At 36.1% G+C, this 26,841-nt stretch overlaps 1 protein-coding gene across 8 annotated transcripts in view; it reads left to right on the plus strand.

Annotated features, from left to right (window-relative positions):
• The first annotated feature begins 16,951 nt into the window (after window positions 1-16,951).
• Window positions 16,952-26,841, plus strand: part of LOC123537893 (multiple epidermal growth factor-like domains protein 6) — a 187,716-nt gene continuing 177,826 nt past the window's right edge. For 3 of the 8 annotated variants that reach the window (XM_053523296.1, XM_053523293.1, XM_053523294.1), the window contains exon 1: window positions 16,953-17,919. In XM_053523296.1, coding sequence (XP_053379271.1) covers window positions 17,825-17,919 — 95 coding nt within the window. In that variant the 5' untranslated portion in view covers window positions 16,953-17,824. Of the gene's footprint in view, window positions 17,920-26,841 lie in introns of all 8 variants that reach the window. The other 5 variants (XM_053523297.1, XM_053523295.1, XM_053523298.1 and 2 more) reach the window with 4 other exon arrangements.

A 26,841-nucleotide genomic window follows, 5' to 3' on the forward strand; every position in this document is an offset into this window, starting at 1 on the left:
GAATAACGTTTGTTTTACAGTAACTTCGAAATTAATCAGAAATAATATCATGTACCCCACCCACCTAATGCATAATTTCAAAATAGCATAGGCCTTAAATGGTACGCTTTTTTCCATATTTTGTTGATTTAGCATTTATTTTCGACATATATTTTGTTAAGAAGAAATATTCAAAGAAACATTTTTCCAAACGGCGGATATCCTGAAAAAACAAACGCTCGTACATCCTTAACTACAAGTAAAATATGTCGCGTTTTCGTGATGTGTTTTCCGCCTCGCCAACACTACATGGCAGAAATTAGCCACCATAGGTTACACTTACTTTTGCATACGTTTCGGAGTAATTATGTTTGACAATGCATTTGACAAGTTAAAAGATGTCAAACCTGAGTAACCCGGTATGATATTTTCAAAAAGAAGAAACTCAAACGCTTTTCAATAACTGATATAACAGTTTCAATACATAAAACATATAATGTAACAATTTACATTGCAGATTTTAGATTAATTTTGACATTAAAATGAAGATTATTTTGCAATAATTGTAATAACTACAAGCACTGATGCCTGCCACCATCCAAACATTGAAAATTGTAATTATAGTGAAATATTGACTAGTTTTCCATTTTATCTGATTATATTTATATTATATTATACAGTATTCTGTTAATCAGGTGAGAAATCAAAAGCAAAAAAATCTTTTAAAAAGTGAAATGGAAATGAATAATTTTTTGGTGAAAGTAAAGATAAATTTCAGTAACGTGTACGTATGCACAATTCGCTGATGACGAATGATCCCACTGGCAAATTTGAGCATGAATACAAATATAGTATCCTTTATAACATTTACTATCAAACACCTGTTAGACATATTTGTATGTGTCACGATATTAATTGTGTACTGAATAAATGGAAGTCAGGTGTTAAATAGCATGTTTAGAACAGAAATAATTATACTTATTTGCATATTATAGCACAGTGTATATTATTTATGAATAATATAGAATATACATAAATGTTATTAACTTGACATTTCATATCGGTTTTGTTATTTGGCTGAAGACTATCCTTTATGCCTAGCCTAATACGACAGTCCAAGGCCAAATAATAAAGCAAGTAAGAATTTGTTTATCTTATGTCTATTCTATTAATGTAGTTTACTAAAAATCTTTATCGTCTTCTATTTTAAAATTATCATATGAACATCAAGACGTTTTCCTGATTACTGGACGTAAACTTAACCTTGATTAATCGCCAAAGAAGATGTTCTCCATCAAGCTAGCCTTAATGTTAAACTAGTCTTCTATGTGATGATAATGTCGCTTCCAACTCAGCCAAGGCCAAGTTGCAAATCGGACACACGTACACACCGAAGTAAATGTACTGCTTGCATGAAATTTATAGAGCAGAACTCTACCTGTCTCAGAAAAATAAATGTCTGGCCCTGGACAACGTGAATTCATTCAGTCATTCCTAAATCCAATTAGCTCTATTCCAATGAAAATTCTGTAAGACAATTTTCAACCAAAGCAAAATTGTACTCTTCCGCCTTTCTTTGATTTTAAAATTTTGTGATAATCACAAAGTTACTGTTAAATGATTATCAACCGTATTCGTAATCATATAATATGAGTAAGGTTATTAAGATGTTCACGAAGATGGCGCTTTGTCTGCCGAGGACGGATCCTGAATTTGGTCGAGTTGGCCAGTGTATCGCTTTCGGTCGAGCTGGCCAGTGTATCGCTTTCGGTCGAGTTGGCCAGTGTATCGCTTTCGGTCGAGCTGGCCAGTGTATCGCTTTCGGTCGAGCTGGCCAGTGTATCGCTTTCGGTCGAGTTGGTGAACGAATCTGATATTTGCCAAGAAATTACTGTTTTGCCGTAGACGAAGCAAAATATCGCCAACTTCATCTTCATATAAAATCGACTGTAAGTACAGTATTACGGCAAATATTATTTAGTGAATTGATAATATATAAGAACATAATTTATGTTTTGATACCAGAATACTTTCAACAGTTTTAAGTAGAATTATAATCAACCGAGTCCAAAAATATTTTACATTGAACTCTCGAGTGAGAAAGTGCTTATTTTGTATTATGCTTTTTAATGCATCTGCTTGGGCAGAACGAAGGATGAACACATTATTTCTAATAAATATATATAAACGGATCATCATCTTTATAAAAGAATAATAAAGGGTACGTCTACTTTTTGTACAGCGCACTAGATGGTGTATCCTCTGCATATAAAATGTCAGTCTAATATTTGGACAACTGAAGAGCTGGAAACACCTGGGAAACACTGCAAACAAATATTGTGTACCTCTGATTCATGTGAGGAAGCTGGCAGTTACTTGCGGAGAACAGGTTTGTACTGGTACAGAATCCAGGAACACTGGTTAGGTTAACTGCCCGCCGTTACATGACTGAAATACTGTTGAAAAACGGTGTAAAACCCAAAACAAACAAACAAACAAAACCGTTGACACAGAAACATCAAACAAACATAGTGTAATGGAATTTCTTTTGATTTATCTTTATCCGCGGCATAACGAGGTAATTATAAATGAAAGTGCAGTATAATGCAACTAGCTGGATATTGCAGTAAAATCAGAGAGAACTAAACATTAAATGCCTGTATTTATGAGTTTAAATCAAAACTCCCGGCGTTTATGTTTCAATACAAAGGTTTGAAAACTATTTAGAAAGAAAATATGTGTAATAAAGCTAATCGCGACCCTTGCTATTTCAACGTATATAGCGGACTAATTGTTCCTTGCTGGCTACCACATATGGTCAACAGTCCTGCCTTTTTTCATTTGTCAATGTTTCATAAATCTAAGATTCTTGAAATTTACTGTTTTAAATTCGTACAGTTTTGATATTGTTTAAAGCTTTCATCTAAACAGAAGTTTCTCTGCTGTAACCCTAATTATATCTGAACATTAATCAGAAATTATGAACATCCAAATACCAACAATACATAATTTATGCCTGTAGGCATACGCCACTACATACATTTAGTTTTAATGTAATGGTGACTAATTTTCAGTTAAAGAAATTTCAGATAAGAATGATTTATTATTTAATTTCATTACAGTATCTATATTCAATGATGCATACTACTTGAATAATCACCGATTTATGAAATATTTCAATTAAGTCGTATTTTAATGACGAAAGAAAAGTTATAAGCAAGCTATATTACTTCTTTTTTACCTTATTAAATTAAATATTTATTTTGTATAGAAAGGAAGTAACGTTTACTTTCGTATATACCCATATTAAAATTCATTCCTTAAAGACCCACCACAACCTGGCGACCTACTTTTTCCTGACACAGCTATACTACAAGGTAACAGGTGGACAATTTAGACCCTCATTGAATTAATGTGTTATCGCAACTTTAACTGCAATCTTATTCAGTCAATCTGTTTTTTTCAGTACAGATGAATAACTTATAGAAACAAAGAGCTGTCTAACTCTACTTAATCAGTACATCGAAGACTGTACATACTGCTACATTCATTCAATATCATGTTTAGCTAATAAACAAATTGTCCTGACCTAATATCTGACACTGTCAAATTTGTAGCTAGATACTTGTAATTCTAAATTGTTTCATGCAACTTATGATTAATTACCATCATGGAAATACAAAAGAATACAGTCATTCTGTGGCGCGTCTTCAAAGACTATATTATATACATTATGTAGTAAACCCCAGTCCCGGGGTTAATTGTTCAACGAGGACCTAAACTGTTGTTGTTGGCAATGTTCTTATTGCTCGAGTATTGGGGGTAAATGTTCAGGATGACCGACACCACTGGCTTAATTAATTTAAGGAAAAACCAGATTCCTTATAAAGCCACTTTCTGGGCTATTTTAAAGTTAATATAATGCCAAGTGCTGTAATAATAAGTTTAATTATTATAACACCACTTAGATTATAAATTGGAGAAAATCAACACATGTAGAATTAAACGAAAACACAAGAGTAAGTCCAATTTTATAAATCTATTAAAATCTAAAGTCCTTTCATATAACCACACATTCACAACTACAAAGATTTAAATTGTGTCTACGAATACGCTCTTCTGCAATTAATATATACACCAATTATGCAATTTAGTTCCTTTAAAAATATGTCAAAATTATCAGAAAAGTCCAAATAAAATTAATGTATGTAAATTCCAGTAATTTTCTTAAGCAAATAAATTAAACTCCAAATTTCTAGTTATTCCCCAATAAAAAATAAAGTCCAAAGTTCCTAAAATTGGCTCCAAATTTTCAATAATTTCCTAACTAAGAGACGTGTTTAATCCAAAAGTGTAAACTAGAAGAGCCATGAAATAACTGATAAGCCCATATTTATAGAGAAGCACCAAGATGCTGCAATCTGATTGGTCAATGACATTTTCCCAAATATGTAAAACTTTTCTCACCAAATGTAAGCAATGAAATAAATGTCACCAAAAAACAATTTCATAAACACAAACTAGAAGAAAAACTACACCTTATCAGTAAATTTCAAATTACAAATAATGATTTAAAAGCACTTAAATCAAGTGTCAAAGAAATGACACACAAATTCTCCCTAAGATATCCCATATGGCTGCCAAAATCAGTCTTCACATCTAAGGGCCATTTTTAAAGGATTACAACAGAACAGGGCTTCTAAAAAATCTACAAAATTTCACATAACTAAAAATTAATATCCCTGACATGACAGTTAAGTTTCAGACCTGAACGATATCTCTAAATATTTTTAATAAATATTTTCATTGGTCAGCTCTAGTCTGTAAGAAGTGGACTAGCAAAAATGTAAGCAAAGTAGATTTTTCATAATTACTTTAAAGCTACATAATGTCATGTCCTCAAACTTTACATAAATATTAAGACATATATTTACAATATATTGAAAGTGGATATACCATGGCAAAATATAAAATATGTATTTAGGAGCATTTAATGGTTTCTGCTGATAAACTTTCTCGAAGTCGGGAGTTTTTTAGGTATATTTTTGGGAATAACTCGACCAATATTTACTCAATAAGGGTCAAACTTTCAGCAAAGCTCTGTCATAATGTATTCTTTAATGTACGGTAAAAGAACATGGTAACTAAAACTATTTATTTAGATGTTTACAAAAAGCAAAATATTTCTGAGCCAAAACCCAGGTTTACCACAATTATAAGACATAAATTTACCAGTCTAAGTTGTGTCTGCCTTTTTTAAGCTATGTAGCGACTACATTATATTTAACAGGAAAACTGTATGGATAGTAGTGTGTGTTCGGGTTTAGCATCTTTTCTGACTCAAATAGATCTATTTTTATTATTGAAATATAATTCCGCAATTAAAAACTAGTTTATTTGGAACTACATATTGTGCCAGAAGACGTAACACATTTGTGATGGCGTTTCCCCAGATGAAAAAAACATCATGGCATTTTCAATGGTAGGTACGTCCGCCACTCGTACCTGCTGCATGGAACACGTGGGTAAGTCATTTGTGAGCTATTTATATCATCTTCCATGAAACAGCCTAGACCACCGTTCGTTAGAACTTACAAGGAATGCTTTAATCATCTGAGCGTAATCTCAAAACTTGTGCGTATTTCAGGGCAAACTGAACTTGTAAAGTCTGGTGTATGATGGGGATAGTCTAAATAGTGGGTGCAAAAACAGTAAATTTGAAAATTCCACAAATTTGCGTTGATACCAGTGCGGAAAAAACTCATCAAAATACAATTTTGAAAAATGTCAGGGAAGAGTAGAGCGAATGTTTTGCATAAACTTAGCATTTTGTCATGTGTCATTTACAGCCTACCGATTCCGTTGTTTTTATAATCAAAACGATTAAAACTCCGGTTTCAGAACACTAAATTTTGTGGCAAACAGTGACTTTGGTGTGTCGGGTAGAATGTATATAGCAACTAAGGCAATATATTTATCTGTTTTGTTATGTGTAAGAACTAAGAATAAATGGTTTGAAGACCGGTTGGTTTGGAATGCATTGTGGACTTCGACATGGGTGTATACTGTCACCTTTGCTATTTAATCTATATATTGATGACCTGGTAATATATTTAAAATCACTCGGTAAAGGTATTGATATAAATAATGAAACTGTATGTATCATGTTATATGCAGGTGACATAGTTTTGCTTGCCGAAAACTCTGAAGATATGCAAATTTTGTTGAATGCTTTAAACGACTGGTGTTCCAACAATGATATGGAAATTAATAGCAGTAAAAGTTAAATTTGTTCATTTTCGTACTCACTCGGTTACTAGAACCAACTGCATCTTTATATGTGGCCAAGAAATTTTACAAGATGTATTTAGGATTACTTTTAGATGAATTTCTGGACTGGAACATTACTGTAAAAGCAGTAGCTCAAAGTGCAAATCGTTCTTTACGGGTAGTAATTGCTGAATGCTTAGCTGTTGGCGGGGTGCCATGTAATAGAAAGAGCATTGAAACTCGAGGGTAAACGATTTGTACGAGGGGGCATAGCCCCCTAGGATAAATCGTTTACCCGAGAGTTGTAATGTTCTTTCTGTTTTGTATCATAGCCATCCATATATGGTAGTTGTAGGCGTTCCACACTGCCATATACAGCAGTTCAGTGAGTACTTAAAATCCTTGCTTTACAAATGTGTAAAGCCCAGGTAAAATAAACCAATGCTAGAGCAGAAAATCAATAAAATACACTTTGCTGTCTACTGTTCCAGACACGCTGGCATACTTTCCTATCCAACAGTGCGATAACTAGCGTGCAGGTATTAAATACCTGCACACTTTTAGTTACCGCACTCTGTACTCAGAGTATACGAATTACCTGCACCAAATTTGTTAAGAAAAAACACCGAGCTATGATACAATTGATGTATACACCAAATTGTTTGACTCTGTTGTCTGTTCCGTCATCAGCAATGCATCAGTTTATTCAAGGCTGGTTGGGACAAATCAACATTAATGTAAGCAATTCTGGTAATGACAGAAATAAATTGAGAACATACAGCTCATTGAAATCTGAATTTAGCACTGAAAGTTATTACAAGGTAATATTACCGCCACAACACAGAGCGGCATTTAGTAAATTCAGATTCGGGGTTGCCCCTATCAGAATTGAAACTGGTAGATATGAGCATTTTGCGTTAGAAGACCGTTTATGTTCATTCTGAAATATCATAGAAAGCGAGTCTTATGTGCTTTTAGAATGCAAAAATGTATGATTATCGTTCTGTTTTATTTGAAAAAGCCATTGAAATGGACCATTATTTTATGCTTATGTGTATGTTAGACAAACTCAGATTTATGCTTTATGAAAATTCGATGTTAAAAGTTACAGCCAAAACTTGTCGCTGTATTTTACAAAGACGAAATATGTATTCATGTAAATAATACGCCATTTTAGTCATTGCATAAGCTTTACATAATGGTATAAGGCGAAGGTATCACAAAAATTTTGTATTTTTAAGTTACACCTGTCTTCACTGTCTTTTTCTTCATATAGATGAAACAGGATAGGAATTGTCAGGAATTGTTTTTCGGTACACATAGTACTAGTCGGGTATTTTCATTTGTTTAGATCATGCAGTTGACATTTACCAAACATGCTTTCATCTTCACACACATTTGATACTACGCAAACAACAAATCACACACCAGTACACATACACCACTAGCAATATTTTATGCTTTTTACATTACTAATTTTACATACCCCTGTTAATATTATGTTTTACGATGATATATAGTTTTAAGTACCATGTACTTTAAAAGTCTATTGTAATTCTTTTAAGAATTGCCATTTACTATTTTATTTGTGTATTATATGCTGTTATATTTTATGTTTTGTAAATGGATGAAACTCTAATAAAATAACAATAATAACGGCCCAGATTGCACACCTAGCGAGACCTGTCTCGTATTGTCTGCAAATGACTGACCTTAAACATATGTATGTTTTAAAGCAATTGACCAGATTAAAATAATGATGGTAAGAGAAATGTCTCATAACCGTTTACTTTTTTCGCGCGCGCGCACACACGCACACACACACGAAATACTGAGCGTAAAAATGCAACAAATCCTACCAGCAACTGTAAATGTACACTTGTGAAAGTATTCATATGAGCTATACTAAATAAACGGCAAGTATTCATGGAGGCAAACATGGTGCTCTTCTTTAAGGTAATTCAAAACGTAATTTAAAAGTCTACGTAGAGTACTCTCTTGTGCATATGCAATGATCAGCATCTTATGACAATGAGCTGTCACATTTAGGCCTCCTTCGGTATTATTTTAAAAAAAAACTGCTTCACAGTCAAATAATTTTTAACTCTTTAATCAAATTATTCCGCTGTAATGGCAAATATAATCCCCGCAAAAATACTTTCCCAATTAGTAATTACTGTCATTTTCAAGGTTCGGCACATATCTATTCCTTTTCATAAAAGTACCGGAACATTTTACTAGATTTCTAGTACGATCAGTAATTACATAGATAATGACCTAAATTTTAACTTGTTTAAATACCTTTTCTCTGATATTTTAGAAAGACGACTTAATTGCCTTATTTTTAAATCACGGTACGGTATATATAGGTAATTATTTCGGTTAATCAAAGCTAGAAGCAAATGACTTCTGGCATAATGACATAGTCGTAATATGAATATAGGTAATTAGGGAATGAAAGGTGAAATGTCCGTCAAGCTAACTTGATGACACAAATTTTATCTGTAACATGAAAAAACTCACCACTCAAAAAGGTTTTTTAAAGTAATTATATATTTTATTAGTGTGTCGTCCATTTACAACGGCTTATAATACACAAATAAAACATTTGCCATTCCCATAGGAATTACAAGACTATTAATTTGAAGGTACATAGCTATACATCAACTTTAAACACAGTCTTAAACAAGAAATATCTTTAAAAAAGATGGTCGGCGTGATGTAACTGAAGCACAAGTTATATATGGGCAGAAACCTGTATTTTAAATATTTTGGCAATGTTGAAAGGGGCCTCTGTGAAGTTTTGTATAAATAAGGACAGTAATTTTGAAGAAGACTGTGTTTAGAAATTGTGGAGGGACACACGACACCAAACAATCACAAAAGCTCACTTTGAGCCTTTGGTGCTTAAAAGATGGTAACAGTAAGCAAACAATATTGAAATACGTTCTATACTTTATTTCTGGAATTGTTGGAAGCAACATGAAGCCTTACCCTACTTCAGCTTATTATTTGTCTATCATTCAGAATATGTACAGTACTGTTTTCACCGGAAAGATTAATTTAAAATCTAGAGTCTAAAATTTAACAGTATCGGACATGTTGTTGCAGGTTAGTGATGATTTGCACTGGTTAGAAATTGTTGCTGTAATGCAGGGTAAGAGTTAATGACTGTATAAAACAAATAACCTTTTTGAAAAAACAAAACTTAAGAAAAGGAAACTTAACAAAACAGAAATATGTCCGGATGAGCAGAGGAATATTTGGTTACGCACACCTGTTCAAGTGGTACGCATACAACTCGATGGTGCTGTACTTATAGAGGTTATAGATGACGAACGCGTTGTCATTTCACTAAGTGTCACACATGACTCAGAGTGAAGCATTTTCAGCCTTTCCTCCAATCAACGCCACTCTTACAAAATCTCTAATTATGGCTGAAAATACCGAGAGGCGGCATAAGGTCATACGAGGTCATAAAATCGTGCTTAATACGGCACGCCGAAAAAGTATATAAGTATATAAAATCGGTGATGTTAAAAAAGATATAAAAACATTAAAATGTTGCTAGTGTTGTATGGTGTATGTGTACTGGTGTGTGATTGCTAGTGTAGTGTCTGCTAGTATCAATGTATGTGTAGGTGAGAGAATGTATCGTAAAAGTTAGAAGAATAAAGCCAGAAACAGCCGGATTAAAGTCTAACTGACATAAGTAAGATGACAAATATTGTAAATTTAGCCAAAATGTTTAATTTGTATTCTGAATCTCCTAATTTTCAGTTTGATCGTTACCTATTAGGAAAAGAGCAACTCGTTTCCGATGTACTGCACATTGGATTTGTTTATATTTTGTTGCTGATCTTAATAGTACGAAAACAATGTATATTGCAAGAATATGATGCTTCAAGGCATTTTGAATATTTTGATTTAAATCTGCATGATGCGCGTTGACTTAATAATACCTCTCATGAATTGACGCAATCAGATTTATTTGATTAACCATCTTTAACGCTGGTGTCAGCGACGGTGTCCACATCCAGATTTGTGTTCAAATGTTTAATGCACCTTTATAACTCGATGGATTTGTTCCAAATATAGACTAGTCGTCCATTATCACCACTCGCATCATATGACACTAGGTGGTTTGCCTAGTTTTTACTAAGAAGTTAAGAACTGTTTGTGCACTTTTATAACTGGATGGTCTTGATTTGGTTTCTCGTCATCATCTGCATCATATGCAACAAGTCACTATATTTCATGAACTCTATTATATTTTTTGTTGGGTTTGACGTCGCACCGACACAATTATACGTCATATGTTATATCTGAGAAATACCGTGAAAGAACTAAGCACTGTCATGAAATTGTATTAAAAAGTTTAGAGAGGAATATGATGGAAAAGTTTTAAAGAAGGTATGGAAATGTCCTTGAGAGACTGGCAAAGCAGTCAAGAGAAACGATGCAAAACTATACTCAATTTCCATCCATGGAGATGTTAGAACACGTAAACATCGGCTTGAAGACCACTTCTCCTTAAAGCATATGTAGAGTCTAAACACGTAAACATTGGCTAAATGACCACGTCTGCTGGAGGCATGTGTCGAATTCAAACACGTTAACATCGGCTTAAAGTCCACCTCTGCAGGAGGCATATGTGGAATTTAAACACGTAAACATCGGCTTAACGACCACCTCTGCAGGAGGCATATTAGAAGTTAAAACACATAAACATTGGCTTAACGACCACCTCTGCTGGAGGCACGTGTGGAGTTTAACCCTTAGCCTGCTGCAGGCGAATTTAACAGCCTTTGCAAACAGCTTGGAACCAGATTAAATCGACGTCTGATCAGGTTCCAAGCTGTTTGCTACTCTGACAATATTTCTTCCAATTTTGGAGCAAATTGAATGAACTTTACAATTTTAGCAGACGACATTTCCAGCAGACGATAATTTATCTAGCATGCTAAAGGTTAAACACGTAAACATCAGCTAAATGACCACATCTGCTGGAGACATGTGTGGCACCTGCTGGTGGCATGTGTGGAGTTTAAACGCGTAAGCACTGGCTTAACGGCCACCTCTGCTGAAGGCATGTCTGGAGTTTAAACGCATAAACATCGGCTTAACGGCCACCTCTGTTGGAGGCAAGTGTGTGGAGTTTAAACATCGACTTAAAGACCACTTTTGCTAAAACCGTATGTGGAATTTAAGCACGTAAACATTGGCTTAACGACCACCTCTGCTGAAGGCATGTGTGGAGTTTAACACTTAAACATCGGCTTAACGACCACCTCTGCTGGAGGCGTGTGAGGAGTTGAAACACATAAACATCGGCTTAACGACCACCTCTGCTGGAGGCGTGTGTGGAGTTTAAACACATAAACATCGGCTTAACGACCACCTCTGCTGGAGGCGTGTGTGGAGTTTAAACACATAAACATCGGCTTAACGACCACCTCTGCTGGAGGCGTGTGTGGAGTTTACACTTAAACATCGGCTTAACGACAACCTCTGCTGGAGGCGTGTGTGGAGTTTAACACTTAAACATCGGCTTAACGACCACCTCTGCTCGAGGCATGTGAGGAGTATAAACACATAAACATCGGCTTAACGAACACTTCTGCTGGAGGCTTGTGTGGAGTTTAAACACTTAAACATCGGCTTAACGAACACCTCTGCTGGAGGCATGTGTGGAGTTTAACACTTAAACATCGGCTTAACGACCACCTCTGCTGGAGGCTTGTGAGGAGTTTAAACACGTCAACATCGGCTTAACGACCACCTCTGCTGAAGGCGTGTGTGGAGTTTAAACACGTAAACATCGGCTTAACGACCACCTCTGCTGGAGGCGTGTGTGGAGTTTAAACACGTAAACATTGGCTTAACGACCACCTCTGCTGGAGGCGTGTGTGGAGTTTAAACACGTAAACATCGGCTTAACGACCACCTCTGCTGGAGGCGTGTGTGGAGTTTAAACACGTAAACATCGGCTTAACGACCACCTCTGCTGGAGGCGTGTGTGGAGTTTAAACACGTAAACATCGGCTTAACGACCACCTCTGCTGGAGGCGTGTGTGGGGTTTAACACTTAAACATCGGCTTAACGACCACCTCTGCTGGAGGCGTGTGCGGAGTTTAACACTTAAACATCGGCTTAACGACCACCTCTGCTGGAGGCGTGTGCGGAGTTTAACACTTAAACATCGGCTTAACGACCACCTCTGCTGGAGGCGTGTGCGGAGTTTAACACTTAAACATCGGCTTAACGACCACCTCTGCTGGAGGCGTGTGCGGAGTTTAACACTTAAACGTCGGCTTAACGACCACCTCTGCTGGAGGCGTGTGCAGAGTTTAACACTTAATCGTCGGCTTAACGACCACCTCTGCTAGAGGCGTGTGTTGAGTTTAAACACGTAAACGTCGGCTTAATGACCACCTCTGCAGAAGGCATGTGTGGCACCTGCTGGAGGCATGTGTGGAGTTTAACACTTGAACATCGGCTTAACGACCACCTCTGCTAGAGGCATGTGTGGAGTTTAGCACTTAAACATCGGCTTAACGACCACCTCTGCTGGAGGCGTGTGTGGAGTTTAAACACGTAAACATCGGGTTAACGACCATCTCTGCAGAAGGCATGTGTGGCACCTGCTGGAGACATGTGTAGAGTTTGAACGCGTAAGCATTGGCTTAACGGCCACCTCTGCTGAGGGCATGTCTGGAGTTTAAACACCTAAAATTTGGCTTAACGGCCACCTCTGCTGGAGGCATGTGTGGAGTTTAAACACCTAAACCTCGGCTTAACGACCACTTCTGCAGGAGGCATGTGAGGAGTTTAAACACATAAACATTGGCTTAACTACCACCTCTGCTGAAGGCATGTGTGGAGTTTAAACACATAAACATTGGCTTAAGGGCCACCTCTGCTGGAGGCATGTGAGGAGTTTAAACACATAAACATCGGCTTAACGACCACCTCTGCTGGAGGCATGTGAGGAGTTTAAACACATAAAGATCGGCTTAACGGCCACCTCTGCTGGAGGCGTGTGTGGAGTTTAAACACATAAACATCGGCTTAACGACCACCTCTGCTGGAGGCGTGTGAGGAGTTTAAACACATAAACATCGGCTTAACGACCACCTCTGCTGGAGGCGTGTGTGGAGTTTAAACACATAAACATCGGCTTAACGACCACCTCTGCTGGAGGCGTGTGTGGAGTTTAACACTTAAACATCGGCTTAACGACCACCTCTGCTGGAGGCGTGTGTGGAGTTTAACACTTAAACATCGGCTTAACGACCACCTCTGCTGGAGGCGTGTGTGGAATTTAACACTTAAACATCGGCTTAACGACCACCTCTGCTGGAGGCGTGTGTTGAGTTTAACACGTAAACATCGGCTTAACGACCACCTCTGCTGGAGGCGTGTGTGGAGTTTAAACACATAAACATCGGCTTAACGACCATCTCTGCTGGAGGCAAGTGTGGAGTTTAACACTTAAACATCGGCTTAACGACCACCTCTGCTGGAGGCGTGTGTGGAGTTTAACACTTAAACATCGGCTTAACGACCACCTCTGCTGGAGGCGTGTGTGGAGTTTAAACACATAAACATCGGCTTAACGACCACTTCTGCTGGAGGCATGTGAGGAGTTTAAACACATAAACATCGGCTTAACGACCACTTCTGCTGGAGGCATGTGTGGAGTTTAACACTAAAACATTGGCTTAACGACCACCTCTGCTGGAGGCATGTGTGGAGTTTAAACACATAACATCGGCTTAACGACCACTTCTGCTGGAGGCATGTGAGGAGTTTAAACACATAAACATCGGCTTAACGACCACCTCTGCTGGAGGCATGTGTGGAGTTTAACACTAAAACATTGGCTTAACGACCACCTCTGCTGGAGGCATGTGTGGAGTTTAAACACATAAACATCGGCTTAACGACCACCTCTGCTGGAGACGTGTGTGGAGTTTAACACTTAAACATTGGCTTAACGACCACTTCTGCTGGAGGCATGTGTGGAGTTTAAACACATAAACATCGGCTTAACGACCACCTCTGCTGGAGGCATGTGAGGAGTTTAAACACATAAACATCGGTTTAACGACCACCTCTGCTGGAGGCGTGTGTGGAGTTTAAACACATAAACATCGGCTTAACGACCACCTCTGCTGGAGGCGTGTGTGGAGTTTAAACACATAAACATCGGCTTAACGACCACCTCCGCTGGAGGCATGTGTGGAGTTTAACACTTAAACATTGGCTTAACGACCACCTCTGCTGGAGGCATGTGTGGAGTTTAAACACATAATCATCGGCTTAACGACCACATCCGCTTAACGACCACCTCTGCTGCAGGCATGTGTGGAGTTTAAACACATAAACATCGGCTTAACGGCCACCTCTGCTGAAGGCATGTGTGGAGTTTAAACACATAAACATCGGCTTAACGACCACCTCTGCTGGAGGCATGTCTGGTGTTTAAACACATAAACATCGGCTTAACGACCACCTCTGCTGGAGGCATGTCTGGAGTTTAAACACATAAACATCGGCTTAACGACCACCTCTGCTGAAGGCATGTGTGGAGTTTAAACGCGTAAACATCGGCTTAACGACCACCTCTGCTGGAGGCATGTGTTGAGTTTAAACGCGTAAACATCGGATTAACGGCCACCTTTGCTGAAGGCATGTCTGGAGTTTAATTGCGTAAACATCGGTTTAACGGCCACCCATGTTAGAGGCATATGTGGTGTTTTAAAACGTAAAAGCCGGCCTAACGACCACTACTCCTTGAGGCATGTGTGTTATTTTACAAGGTAAACATCAGTTAAACGACCACCTCTGCTTGATGCATGTGTGTTGTTTTAAGAATTGAATATCAGTTTAACGAGCGCCTATACAGACATTTTCATGGTGGCCAAAAATGCACTGGAATGAAAGTGCAGAGTTATTTATGTTTATCATAATACACATCTTAATAAATGGCGGTAAGTAGGTCTAATTTTAGATTATCTGTAAATTCATTAAATGTTTTGTTGTTTTCTACTTGGCGGAAAATTATTGAATGAATAGTCACACAAAACATGAAAAACTTCTCAAATAGAAAAATTGTCTCTGATGCGAAAGAAAATACTGTGAATCGTGTATTGTAAAAGGGTAGTTTAACGGTTATTGCTCAATTTAACATTTTAAAAACTTGTCAGTGTTGGAGATCGGCATGATATCCGTTCGCTCTGATACCAAACCAGTGATTGACGATAATTTAAGACATGTGTTGGTGCGAAAATGTCGGATCATCCTTTTGTTAATAGCATGCTTTGATTGACATCTTAGATCGGAAATGACACGAAAATGCAGGTATTAAAAAGTTGAATCTTTTATCAAGCGTGTCGTAAAAATTGTTATTTAGAGAAAAAACTGAGACGCTCGATAGTTGTGAAGAATAAGTAGAGAGATATTAACCACAAGATGAGTGTTAAAGATGGTTTTTTGAATTCAAGTATTTACATGCATGGTCGGATGAACAGGATGTTGGGATGTAGTGTTGAAGCCAGTCACCTACCCTCTACCCACTCCAAGTCTAAATAGGTTTTAAATATTTTCATAACAATCATAACAGAAGATTGATAAATGAGAAAATAAATTAAAATTATATGAACTCTTGTTCATTCTGATGCAGAATGCATTTTATTGTCTCCCTTTTCTTATTTATGCTTAGACATAATTTATGTTCTAAACAGCCGTACTATATCAGCGCCTGGAAGTAATTGTATATTTTACACGTCCACTTATGTTGCATGAAGATCTTGAGTGAGATAAAGTAGTATTTCATTTGATGATAGTTTAAAGTTGGTTAACTGTTGAACACTGCACTTGTACCATGCACACTGATATCGTTTGATAGATTAAGTGTTTATTTTTTTCTCCTTTTGACAATGATGAGGACGTTGAATCATAGTTTAGTTCCGTTTGTAATGTATTTCAATGTTGTCAAAACTATGTGGTCCAAATGTGATAGTTTTCGAATAGATTTTTCCAGTTAATTCATAATTACATTATTTCTAATATCATCAAAGTGCAGAGACGATGTGCTACAAATCTACAGGGCAGATATTAGATTATGCTTACTTTCATTCTTAACCTCTCCGTCTGCATACATTTTATCAGTTTCTATCAACCTTCATTTTCTTCTAAAATCACTTATAATATCACGTGGTTTTTGCTTATATCTGCAGACGTGAAGCAGAATTTCTGCATTTTTTCATACCAGTGCAGTGACTGGTGCCAAAACTCTGTCATATTGTGAAATCATTATGATCAAGAATTTGATGGTAAAAATGATGGATTATTTTCTAATTCTTTCTTTCTAATTTTTAAGGTGCATATTTATTTTTATAATCAGTCAGTAAAATATCTCATGACAGGTATATACACGATATATTTGCTCGATATTTATTTTGTTCTTGTTTGTGCCTAGGTCTGGCTGGATGGACGTGGACCTTGCTATTACAAACGTGGTCTGCTGTTGAAATATTAACATAAATATATTGTCTTTTAACTTGTCAATTGATTCCTCGTCTTACATATGCCGAAAAATAATCAGTTAAATAGTTATATAGTAGGTAATTTTAGACAGGGCAGCGCGAGACCGCACGCGCTCACTCGGCAGGGCTTTCGTAAAGCAGACGGTATTGGTAAAATAAACGAAGTTTAGTCGAAAAATCACTGAAGTGGTCGTGCTATCAAAGCGAGAAGTAAAGTTGTATTTTAAAATGTAGATTGGTTTATACATAAGATTATGTTGTGTTTAAATGAATTTTACCACTGGTGCATTTACGCTTAGATATTTTGTTAAATTTGAGTAAGATAAGGCTGAAATGGAATACAGTAATCTTTCTTCATACATATTCTGAGACTATGATATATTGGAAGAGGAATTTTTGTTGTAAAGTTTAAATGTAATAGGATCACTGTCAATTTATAAACAGCGCGTGATATTCCTATTCATTCACGTTGAAATATTTTGGAGTTGGTATTCGACAGGGACGAGAGGACAATATCTCATTTTGGTTTGATTGCGATCATTATGAAACAATACATGTCCTTTGCTTCTTGGATTACGCGATTTAATTACTGATTTACGAGACTAGGTAGTCAATTAGTGACAATTTTTTATCAATTAGATTGTATTTTAACGAGTTGATTTATCTCTCTTCACAGAACCCTGTCATAGTTGTTTTGGTTAAGATACATTTGAGTTAAAACACACTTGCATGGTATTTTGATTTTAGAAATAAAGAGTTACGTGTACGGGAATAAATTACGAGATACCCTACTGTTGTAATGTGACGGCAGATTACATTGCTAATTCAAAAGATAAAAGGCGGTTACTTTTTCAATTTATTCCTAGAAGGTTGCGGTAAAGTTTTCTATAAATTACTTTAAAGTGCTTTATAAACATGGATACAGTTCACAATTGAGGATAACACAAAGTTATGGTGCAAGAAGTTTACACATACCATACAGTAAATAGTAGGATAAGTGAAGGATTACTAAATTTTAAATATGGCTTGGGATTTAAACCTTTTACCAGTCCTCCTGTTTGTCAGCCTGATAACTGTCATCGAGAATGGACTAGGCCAGCAGTTACAGCGCGGCATGTAAGTTAAACTTCATTTTTGTATGTATTTTAGACCTCTAACTTTTGATAATTTATTATGGTTGTCTAGGTGTTTGGACCATCAGTTTTCATTTTTAATTTATTGTTTATTTATTTATTTATTGACATATACTTAAACTGTGAGATTTGATTTTCTGTTTAAGAAATTTTACAATGATAAGAAGAAACTTAGTCTGTACTGTGTTTTTTTTTCTAATGTGCAAACAAATACACTAGATGTTTTGCAAGATTAAGGTTTTAACTGTCTCTTAAGCGAACTGACTTAAGAAAAGAGCAACTGTATTTAAGTCAAAATTTACTACACGTTACTACACCTTACATTTCTTTGAGATAAGAAAATTGATTTTACACAGAAATTATATATTTACTTGAGATCATGATCGTGTAAGAAGCGTTTTCGGCAAGCAGTATACGATCATACAGTGCATAATTTACATATAAATAATTACAGTCTTTATTTTGATGTTGAAAGCAATCATAAATGCTTGAATACCTGCTTTTATCGTGCATAAATGCCACAACTTAATGACAGATTGACTTGAACTGAGAAGTCTGATATTGATACAGTCTGTTAAAGTGTCCGCTATTTAGTGTAAAATGAACGTAAAACAAAGATTATAAAAATTTTAAATTGTGGGGAAAGGTACCTGAAAAAAGGACTCGTGCACTTGCTTTCTTATTTTGATGCAAATTTCTAGTGTTGTGTAGTATTTTTATCATCTTACTTGTACTTTATTCGTAAAATATTATAAATGTCAAAATGTACGACATGATTGTTCCTATTGACATAATTAGTATTTGTTTAAGAATATGTGCAATAAAGGAATCATATGCCTCTCGTAAGAGGCATGGATGAACGGGCTCGGAGGAAACCTCCACAATTTCTCTCATTATTTATCGCAATTGTCTTAAAGCGCGCATTGATCTTGGGGGGGGAAAAGCCATTTATTTTAGACGCTAAACACACCAGCATACGGTTGAAATCTGCTGCAAAATAATGATAGCTGTTAAGATAAAAGAGAATTTTTTCTTGATCAAGTTTTATTCCCTTTACTCTTTTTAAATAAGTTTGCATAGAAACTTTTGTCAGATGATTCTTTTCTTCATTGTATGCGTAAATTTTGGATTATCTATAGCTTGAATGTTTAAAACTAGTCGTATTATAACTCTAAATGACTTCAGTTATGACATTTTACCATACGTTATTGTAGCGCTATCGTACATGTAGACCTGGCCCCAATTTCACGAAAAAACTTAAGTAATTGCTTAGCTAAGTCTGTTATATAAACTGCTTGTTTTTGCCCTTTATGCGTCTTCAATGTTGACATTTTCATCTATATCAGACCCGTACATGACTATTTCATAGATTAAAACACAAGAATTCTGAATTTTATAGAAAATGTAGTATAAAAGGAAGAAATATACTTAAGCAAATACTTAAGTTCGTTATCTCGTGCTTAAATAGAAATTTCGTATTTGCGTGACTTAAATAAGTACTGCAGACAAATACTACTAACCAAAGTTTAATTTAGCTATAAATACATTGGTACAGAAAAAATCAACATTAAATAACAATAGCTTAAGCAATAGCAAGATTTTAAAATAACAGACTTAACTAAGTACTTAAGTTTTTTCATGAAATTGAGGCCTGTTATAGCTAAATTTCGTTGACGTAAAAATTGCTCTGTTAATGAGTTTTAACTGTTTTGGGGTCAGATGTGTTCATTAAATATTTGTTGGATTTCATGAAAAGCATTGACATTATAAAATCTAATAGATATATAACTTTTCCTCTGGGTTAACAACAGCCAAACATTTTTGTTATAACGATATTTTAGTACTTTCGCTGCCGACTGAGAAAGTGATCAATGTTCGTCTATCCACAATAACTGCTAATTACGCTATTGGATAATCAATGCCTGGTCATGTAGATTTGTGTCTTACTTTAATATAGTTTCGGTCGTTAAGGGTCAGAGACCACCAATTCAAAAAAGTACAGGGAACTTACTGGGAATGAGGTAAGTGTATACCTGGGAATATGGTAACGTCTGTGCGTTCTGATTGGTCAGTCATGTAAACAAACCCAGGAAGTAATTATTTTTTCAAAATTGATATTTTTATCACTGCATTTATTAACAGTATTTTATTATACATTTTGACAAAATTTGCTACATTTTATGTGTATTGAAAAAAAGTTTTATCAAACGAATTTCTCCCGCCATGCCAACGATGTAAACAGGGGGTCATCTCATTCACACGAAAATTACTTAAATATAGTATCACTATTCATATGTTTTTCGTCCGATATTTTGGTAGAACTAAGATAGTTCTTGAAAAATATGTAGTTAGATATACATGTTTCGATGTATGGAAGGCCGTACACGCCATAATGTTATAATGTAAGTCTATGGGAAAACAATTGGTGGTCTCTACCCTATAGTAGTTCTGCACGTTTGATAAACCGGAAGTGATGGCGTAACGTCATTTATCCTTATAACGTAGTCGGCGTACGGAAATGAATATCATTTTATGAATTAATGGCAACCGGTGAGTAAATGTGTTACAACGGCAACATCACAGTCTTTCTAAAGTTAAAACATGATACTAACACATCTAACATGTTAAATAATTGCAAATAAAATGTCTTAAAATCAGCTTGAAATGCGCGGACCACTTTAATCATGGACAAATATTACAAAAACAAGCACACAGACCTATACATTTTATTTCACCATATTACAGGCCATATGTTTATTTACGACTGTGAAAAGTTTCATAAAAATCTACATCTTAGAAAAAAAATGTTCGCGAAAATATTATCACAATTGTGATTTTCCCATAGACTCCCGTTATGAAACTTGTGTGAGGTCCAAATTTTCATAACAGTCTAGCGAAAAATAGAGTGCACGACCCTGCTTTTTTATTTGCCGAATTTTCTAAGTATATTCTGAAGTTTTGAAAAATCAAGGTTTAATCAAATTCTACATTGCAGAAACACTTTTAATATCCAAACGTGCAGAACTACCTTAAATGCAACCATTCCGATATACCTTTAAAATACCTGCAAATTATTGGCTGTGGCAGCAGGTGGTTATACTAAATGATGTTATAAAAACGTTCATCTTGGCAATACAATGTTCACTTTACAATTCAAAATAAGATAATAATATAACCGCATAGAATGCATTGCTTTCAGCATTGTCAAACACCGAAAATAGATTGCACGTAAGATCTCAAGAGATTTACTTAGGTTAAAATTACGTACTTTGTATTATACTGAACTGTGTATGTTTCTAAATGGATGTTTGTTTATTATAATTATTGTCATTTATGCACTATCTGTGTAATTCATACACTTAAAAATCACGATCTGTACTTTTCATGCAGAAATAAAGGTTTGTGACTGGCCAATGTTTACAATTCATTTTGTTTAGAAAAAGAACTACACAAATAAAAGAACAACATTTCTTGTAATTTTTTATGTTTTAAAGGTTAGCGTTATCAAAGTTCTTTATTTAGTTATACCTGATGATAGCGTATATATTAGCAATGAAAGGGGCCCAAATCAGACTGTGACGCCGTAGATGATGATGATGATAACATGTTAATTTAAATCCTTATTAAGTAGATTATGCATTGGAGACAACTTCTGATCATGTGAGAAAAACTCTCATGTGTTAAATCTGTGGATATAACACATACCAAAGCGCTGCAAATTAAGTACAGAGAAAATACTGCATAGCTGGGAGTAGAAACTATTTACCTTTATTCATATTGTAAAGTAATGAGAAAGATGCTTAAGATAATTGGATCACAGTTCACTGAAGCTACCACGACGTTGTGCAATTCGCCGAAAGAATTACTACTGTAAATTTTCTTTTATCTAAACGTATGAAGATCATCGTTGTTCTGTGAATGTGGAGCGATACAACATGGTAATGTTAAAAAAGAGAGTCTTTGCTTTGTCGCTACGTACATCTTATTTTTCTTTTTCCTTTTTTTTTCTGTTATTTTTTGTTTTGTTTTATCTATTTTTGTTTTGTTTTTGTTAGTTTTTTTTATTGATTATTAGATATTTTATCCCTGTACGAGACCCCTGCAGATATGCAAACTGGTCGCAACTAAGATGAAACTAAAGTTCTGAGTTTCGAATTTACAATTATTCCTCTCATATGTGCGTTGGAACCCGGTTTGGATGTGGAATAGAATTCTTTCGGATGAGAGTCAGTTTTTGGAATGTCTGTGGTTCTACCGCGGTGCTTGCCCGTGGCCGATATAATGTCTGAACCTTTCTCCAACATTAACAAGATGGAAAGTCGGTAGGTGACGTAAATTGTATATGCTTTAGTTAAAACCTATCGGAACAACTGTCCCTTTAGGGAATCTTTACACTCTCCTTTATTTACTTTTTTCGTGTTTTTAAATACTATGCGGAAATATGAAATGGTTCACCGTACCAACTTCGAAAAAACAACCAAGTTGTCCTGCACATTTAGCGGCTCACATTCAGAAAATTCCCTGCTATTTTTCTGTCTGTCACATAAATGTAAAAATGTAGAACACCTTCCCCATATTGCTATACATCTTGATCCGACTCTGAGATAGGCACGAAAAACATGGAAATTCGTTCAAAAGAACTGTGGATTTTTTTAAAGATAAGGATGATATAAAATAGCGTAAACAATAGTGGAGAAATTCCAAGGGAAAATAGAATTAAATGCATTGGCATGTGTGAATATCAGCCTGGATGTTCTACATTCTTTGATGATTCAGACATCTTGAAGTACATGTACTGTAGTTTAAGAGGTTTTACATTGTTGATCACTAAACATAAATGTTTGAAACATTTTAATTATGGTAGCTTTAACAGAGGAAATTAAAATAGAGTAAATTCAGCGCAGAGCATGGCTGGCTGTTCAAATTGCGCGGATATTAAAACTGAATCGTTCTTTCAGCCTTTCATATTACTTCAATATTTTAAACAAAATTAATATACTTTTAGAAATAACTTGAACTCTTTATTTAAAATGCATTTTACATTTTATCATAGCATACTGTATCTGTTATACTGTATGGCAGCCTATTTGTCTCTCTTCCCACAAACTACTTGAAACTTAAAAGGACTGTCAAAATGTCAACAAAGTGCATATGCACTTATAAAGGAGCGTGACTAGATCTCAATATGTTCTCAAATTCCTTCGAACTTATTCAAGAAGCTTGTAAATTGTTTAAGTAGTTGAACAGCCTTTTATATTGTTTCTGTCAGAAGGATTATTGCAACCTTTTAAGTTTTACTGAAAACAGGAAATGAGTTTCTTATTAAGTTTTTTTACTGTGTACAATAATTGTTATAGGAATATTTCATCATCCGAGCTATTTTTCCGGCTCGCCCGCGGTTGGCCAGCTACAAGTAGGGAAATTCTCATGAAAACTGCTAAAAATGACTGAACAGCTCTAATGAGCTTAACTCATGCTTCTCTGTTTGGCAGTTATAGCTTAAGGTCAGCAGTCTAGCAGAAATGAAAGTTAAAAGATGCTCTTAATACATAGATCATAATTATGGTTTCCATTTTTAGAGCATTTTCGGGAAAACCGGTCTCAAAGAGCTCATTATCTCGGTGATGGCACATCTTTTACATATCATTTGACATTTTTCCTGCCTGTATTTTTTTCGAGTTGTTGGCTTGAATGTGAAGGTATGGTTACTGACTAGGGAACCCAGTGGAAATAAGTACATTCTTACTTTCGATGGATGATCCTCACAGCTCAATAGTTGTTTGTATGTTGTTGTGTTGTATTCAAGATATTTATCTATTTTGTTGTGTATTTGCTTGTTTTGATATTTTTTTAATTTTGCTACGTTATTAATTGTTGATCTAATTGTACCTTAATTTCAAAAAGCGCTTTCAGCTGTTCAGTCAGGCAAAATGTCAGGTTAGCTGTTTTGTTCATAATATGTTCAGACTGCAGTGGAGCACTTTCAATGAATTAGGTTCTACAGTCGTACTTTATCCCGGTATTTCGTACGCAACGACGTGTTCGATATGATACATTTAATAACGAAGCAAAATTTAAAAAAAAATCTGTATACGCAAATATAGATAATAATATTCAGTTTACTACCACACCCAATTTAAAAAAATACTCACAAAAATACGCATTAAAGTTGTGTTGTCAGAAAACTATAATAAGAAACATTGCACTGAGTGTAAATTTAATTATGCTGACAAAATGACCGTGGTTGATTAAGCTGTTTCATTCGGTATATAGAACTGGTTCGGCTTTACATTTAATCATTGATTATAAATCAACACAGATATCCATTACTAATAGATTTATATTAAGACTTTATCTTGAAGGAGAAAAATGTAAAGTCATCTTCAGTATTGAATTTCACCATCTGTCAACAGTCACCAAACATTCACAAGATCCGGATGTATACGCGGCTACTATTTCAATGAGCTTTTTAAGCTACACATTTTCTCTCGTTAATATCACGGGCGATTCATTTTTATATGCAATATTACTTTATCTTTATACATCTGTTATGCATTTTACACACGAACACTTCATTGTAATTTTGTATTGCGATATTTTAAATATAAAATGCTTGAATTTCATTAAATGAATCAGTTACAAAACTGGTTAACTTTCAAATAAATCAAAAATACATCATACAAAATATCAACACAATGCTCCACCAGACAAGTAAATTATCTCTTGCATTTTCCCTATTTAGAAAGTTACTTTAGTCTAGTATATACTAGTTGTTTACGCAGGTGAAAATAAGACTAGATTATTCTTCTCTCAGAAAACGGGATATTTCAGTAATCTTGTCACATTTGATCAGATATACAATAAATAGCAAAACATTGGTTCTATATTACCTACATGCTATATTTGAATTACCACACATTGGTACACCAGTTTGCAGATTTTCTCTATGTTTTTGTCATTCTGTAAAAAGATCATATAAAGTGACTATTGAATAAATCTAAATCGATACATTTTATTAGATAGGGCAGAGAGGACAAGTTATATCTCCTACTATAAATAATGGTGTCATCGATAATATACTATCATGTCTTTATGCTATGTCTTTATGATATAAATATTCTTGGTTGTGTCATGTGCTACCAATGGTTGTGAATAGATCCGAAGATACATCGTTAGGCAAAGAACTAACGGCAATTGCTTTATGCATGGACTGAAAAACAAAAGCCCGGAAAATCGCGTGAAAAAAAAACGGTTTGTGCCTTATGCTATATGTCTACTAAAGGCGACCCTGTACTTGCAACACACCATTAGCTGTACAGCTAATGCAATGTCTGGCATTTGAAATACATGTACCCTATTGGTTCTTAAGCAGACTTAGTGTTTGAAATACACCATCGGAACTTCCACTGGTTCTATAACTAAAGCAGGCTCAGTATTTCCACTAACCCTTTGGATCTCCAACCAAAGTAGGCTTGGCGATTTAAATAATCATTGGTTCGACAACTTAAGCAGGCCCAGCACTTCAAATGCACAATACGATCCCCAACTAAAGCAGGACCAGCGCTTTAAGTACAGCATGGGATCCCCAACAGAATCAGGGCCAGCACTTCAAACACACCGTAGGCAGGCCCAGGACATCAACTACACCATAGGATCCCCAACAGAATCAGGGCCAGCGCTTTAAGTACACCATAGGATCCCAACTTAACCAGGCCTAGCGCTTCAACTACACCATAGGATCCTAAACTGAACCAGGCCCAGCGCTTCAAATACAACATAGGAACCCCAGCAAACGCAGGCCCTGCACTTCAACTATACAATAGGATCCCCAAATGAACAAGGTCCAGCGCTTAAAGTACACCATAGGATCCCCAGCTAAAGCAGGCCAAGCACTTCAGCTACACCATAGGATCCCCAACTAAAGCAGACCCAGCACTTCAGCTACACCATAGGATCCCCAACTAAAGCAGGCCAAACACTTCTAATACACCATAGGATCCCCAACTAAAGCAGGTCCAGCACTTCAGCTACACCATAGGATCTTCAGCTGAAGCAGGCCAAGCACTTCTAATACACCATAGGATCCCCAACTAAAGCAGACCCAGCACTTCAGCTACACCATAGGATCCCCAACTAAAGCAGGCCAGCACTTCAATACACCATAGGATCCCAACTAAAGCAGGCCATGCACTTCCATACACCATAGGATCCCCAACTAAACCAGGCCCAGCACTTCAGCTACACCATAGGATCCCCAACTAAAGCAGACCCAGCACTTCAGCTACACCATAGGATCCCCAACTAAAGCAGACCCAGCACTTCAGCTACACCATAGGATCCCCAACTAAAGCAGACCCAGCACTTCAGCTACACCATAGGATCCCCAACTAAAGCAGACCACCTTCAGCTCACCATAGGATCCCAACTAAAGCAACAGCACTTCAGCTACACCATAGGATCCCCAACTAAAGCAGACCCAGCACTTCAGCTACACCATAGGATCCCCAACTAAAGCAGGCCAAACACTTCTAATACACCATAGGATCCCCAACTAAAGCAGGCCCAGCACTTCAGCTACACCATAGGATCTTCAACTAAATCAGACCCAGCACTTCAGCTACACCATAGGATCTTCAACTAAATCAGACCCAGCACTTCAGCTACACCATAGGATCTTCAACTAAATCAGACCCAGCACTTCAGCTACACCATAGGATCCCCAACTAAAGCAGGCCAAACACTTCTAATACACCATAGGATCCCCAACTAAAGCAGACCCAGCACTTCAGCTACACCATAGGATCCCCAACTAAAGCAGACCCAGCACTTCAGCTACACCATAGGATCCCCAACTAAAGCAGACCCAGCACTTCAGCTACACCATAGGATCCCCAACTAAAGCAGG

This window comes from Mercenaria mercenaria, chromosome 14 (genome assembly GCF_021730395.1).
Source record: "Mercenaria mercenaria strain notata chromosome 14, MADL_Memer_1, whole genome shotgun sequence".
Taxonomy (NCBI): Eukaryota; Metazoa; Mollusca; class Bivalvia; order Venerida; family Veneridae; genus Mercenaria; species Mercenaria mercenaria.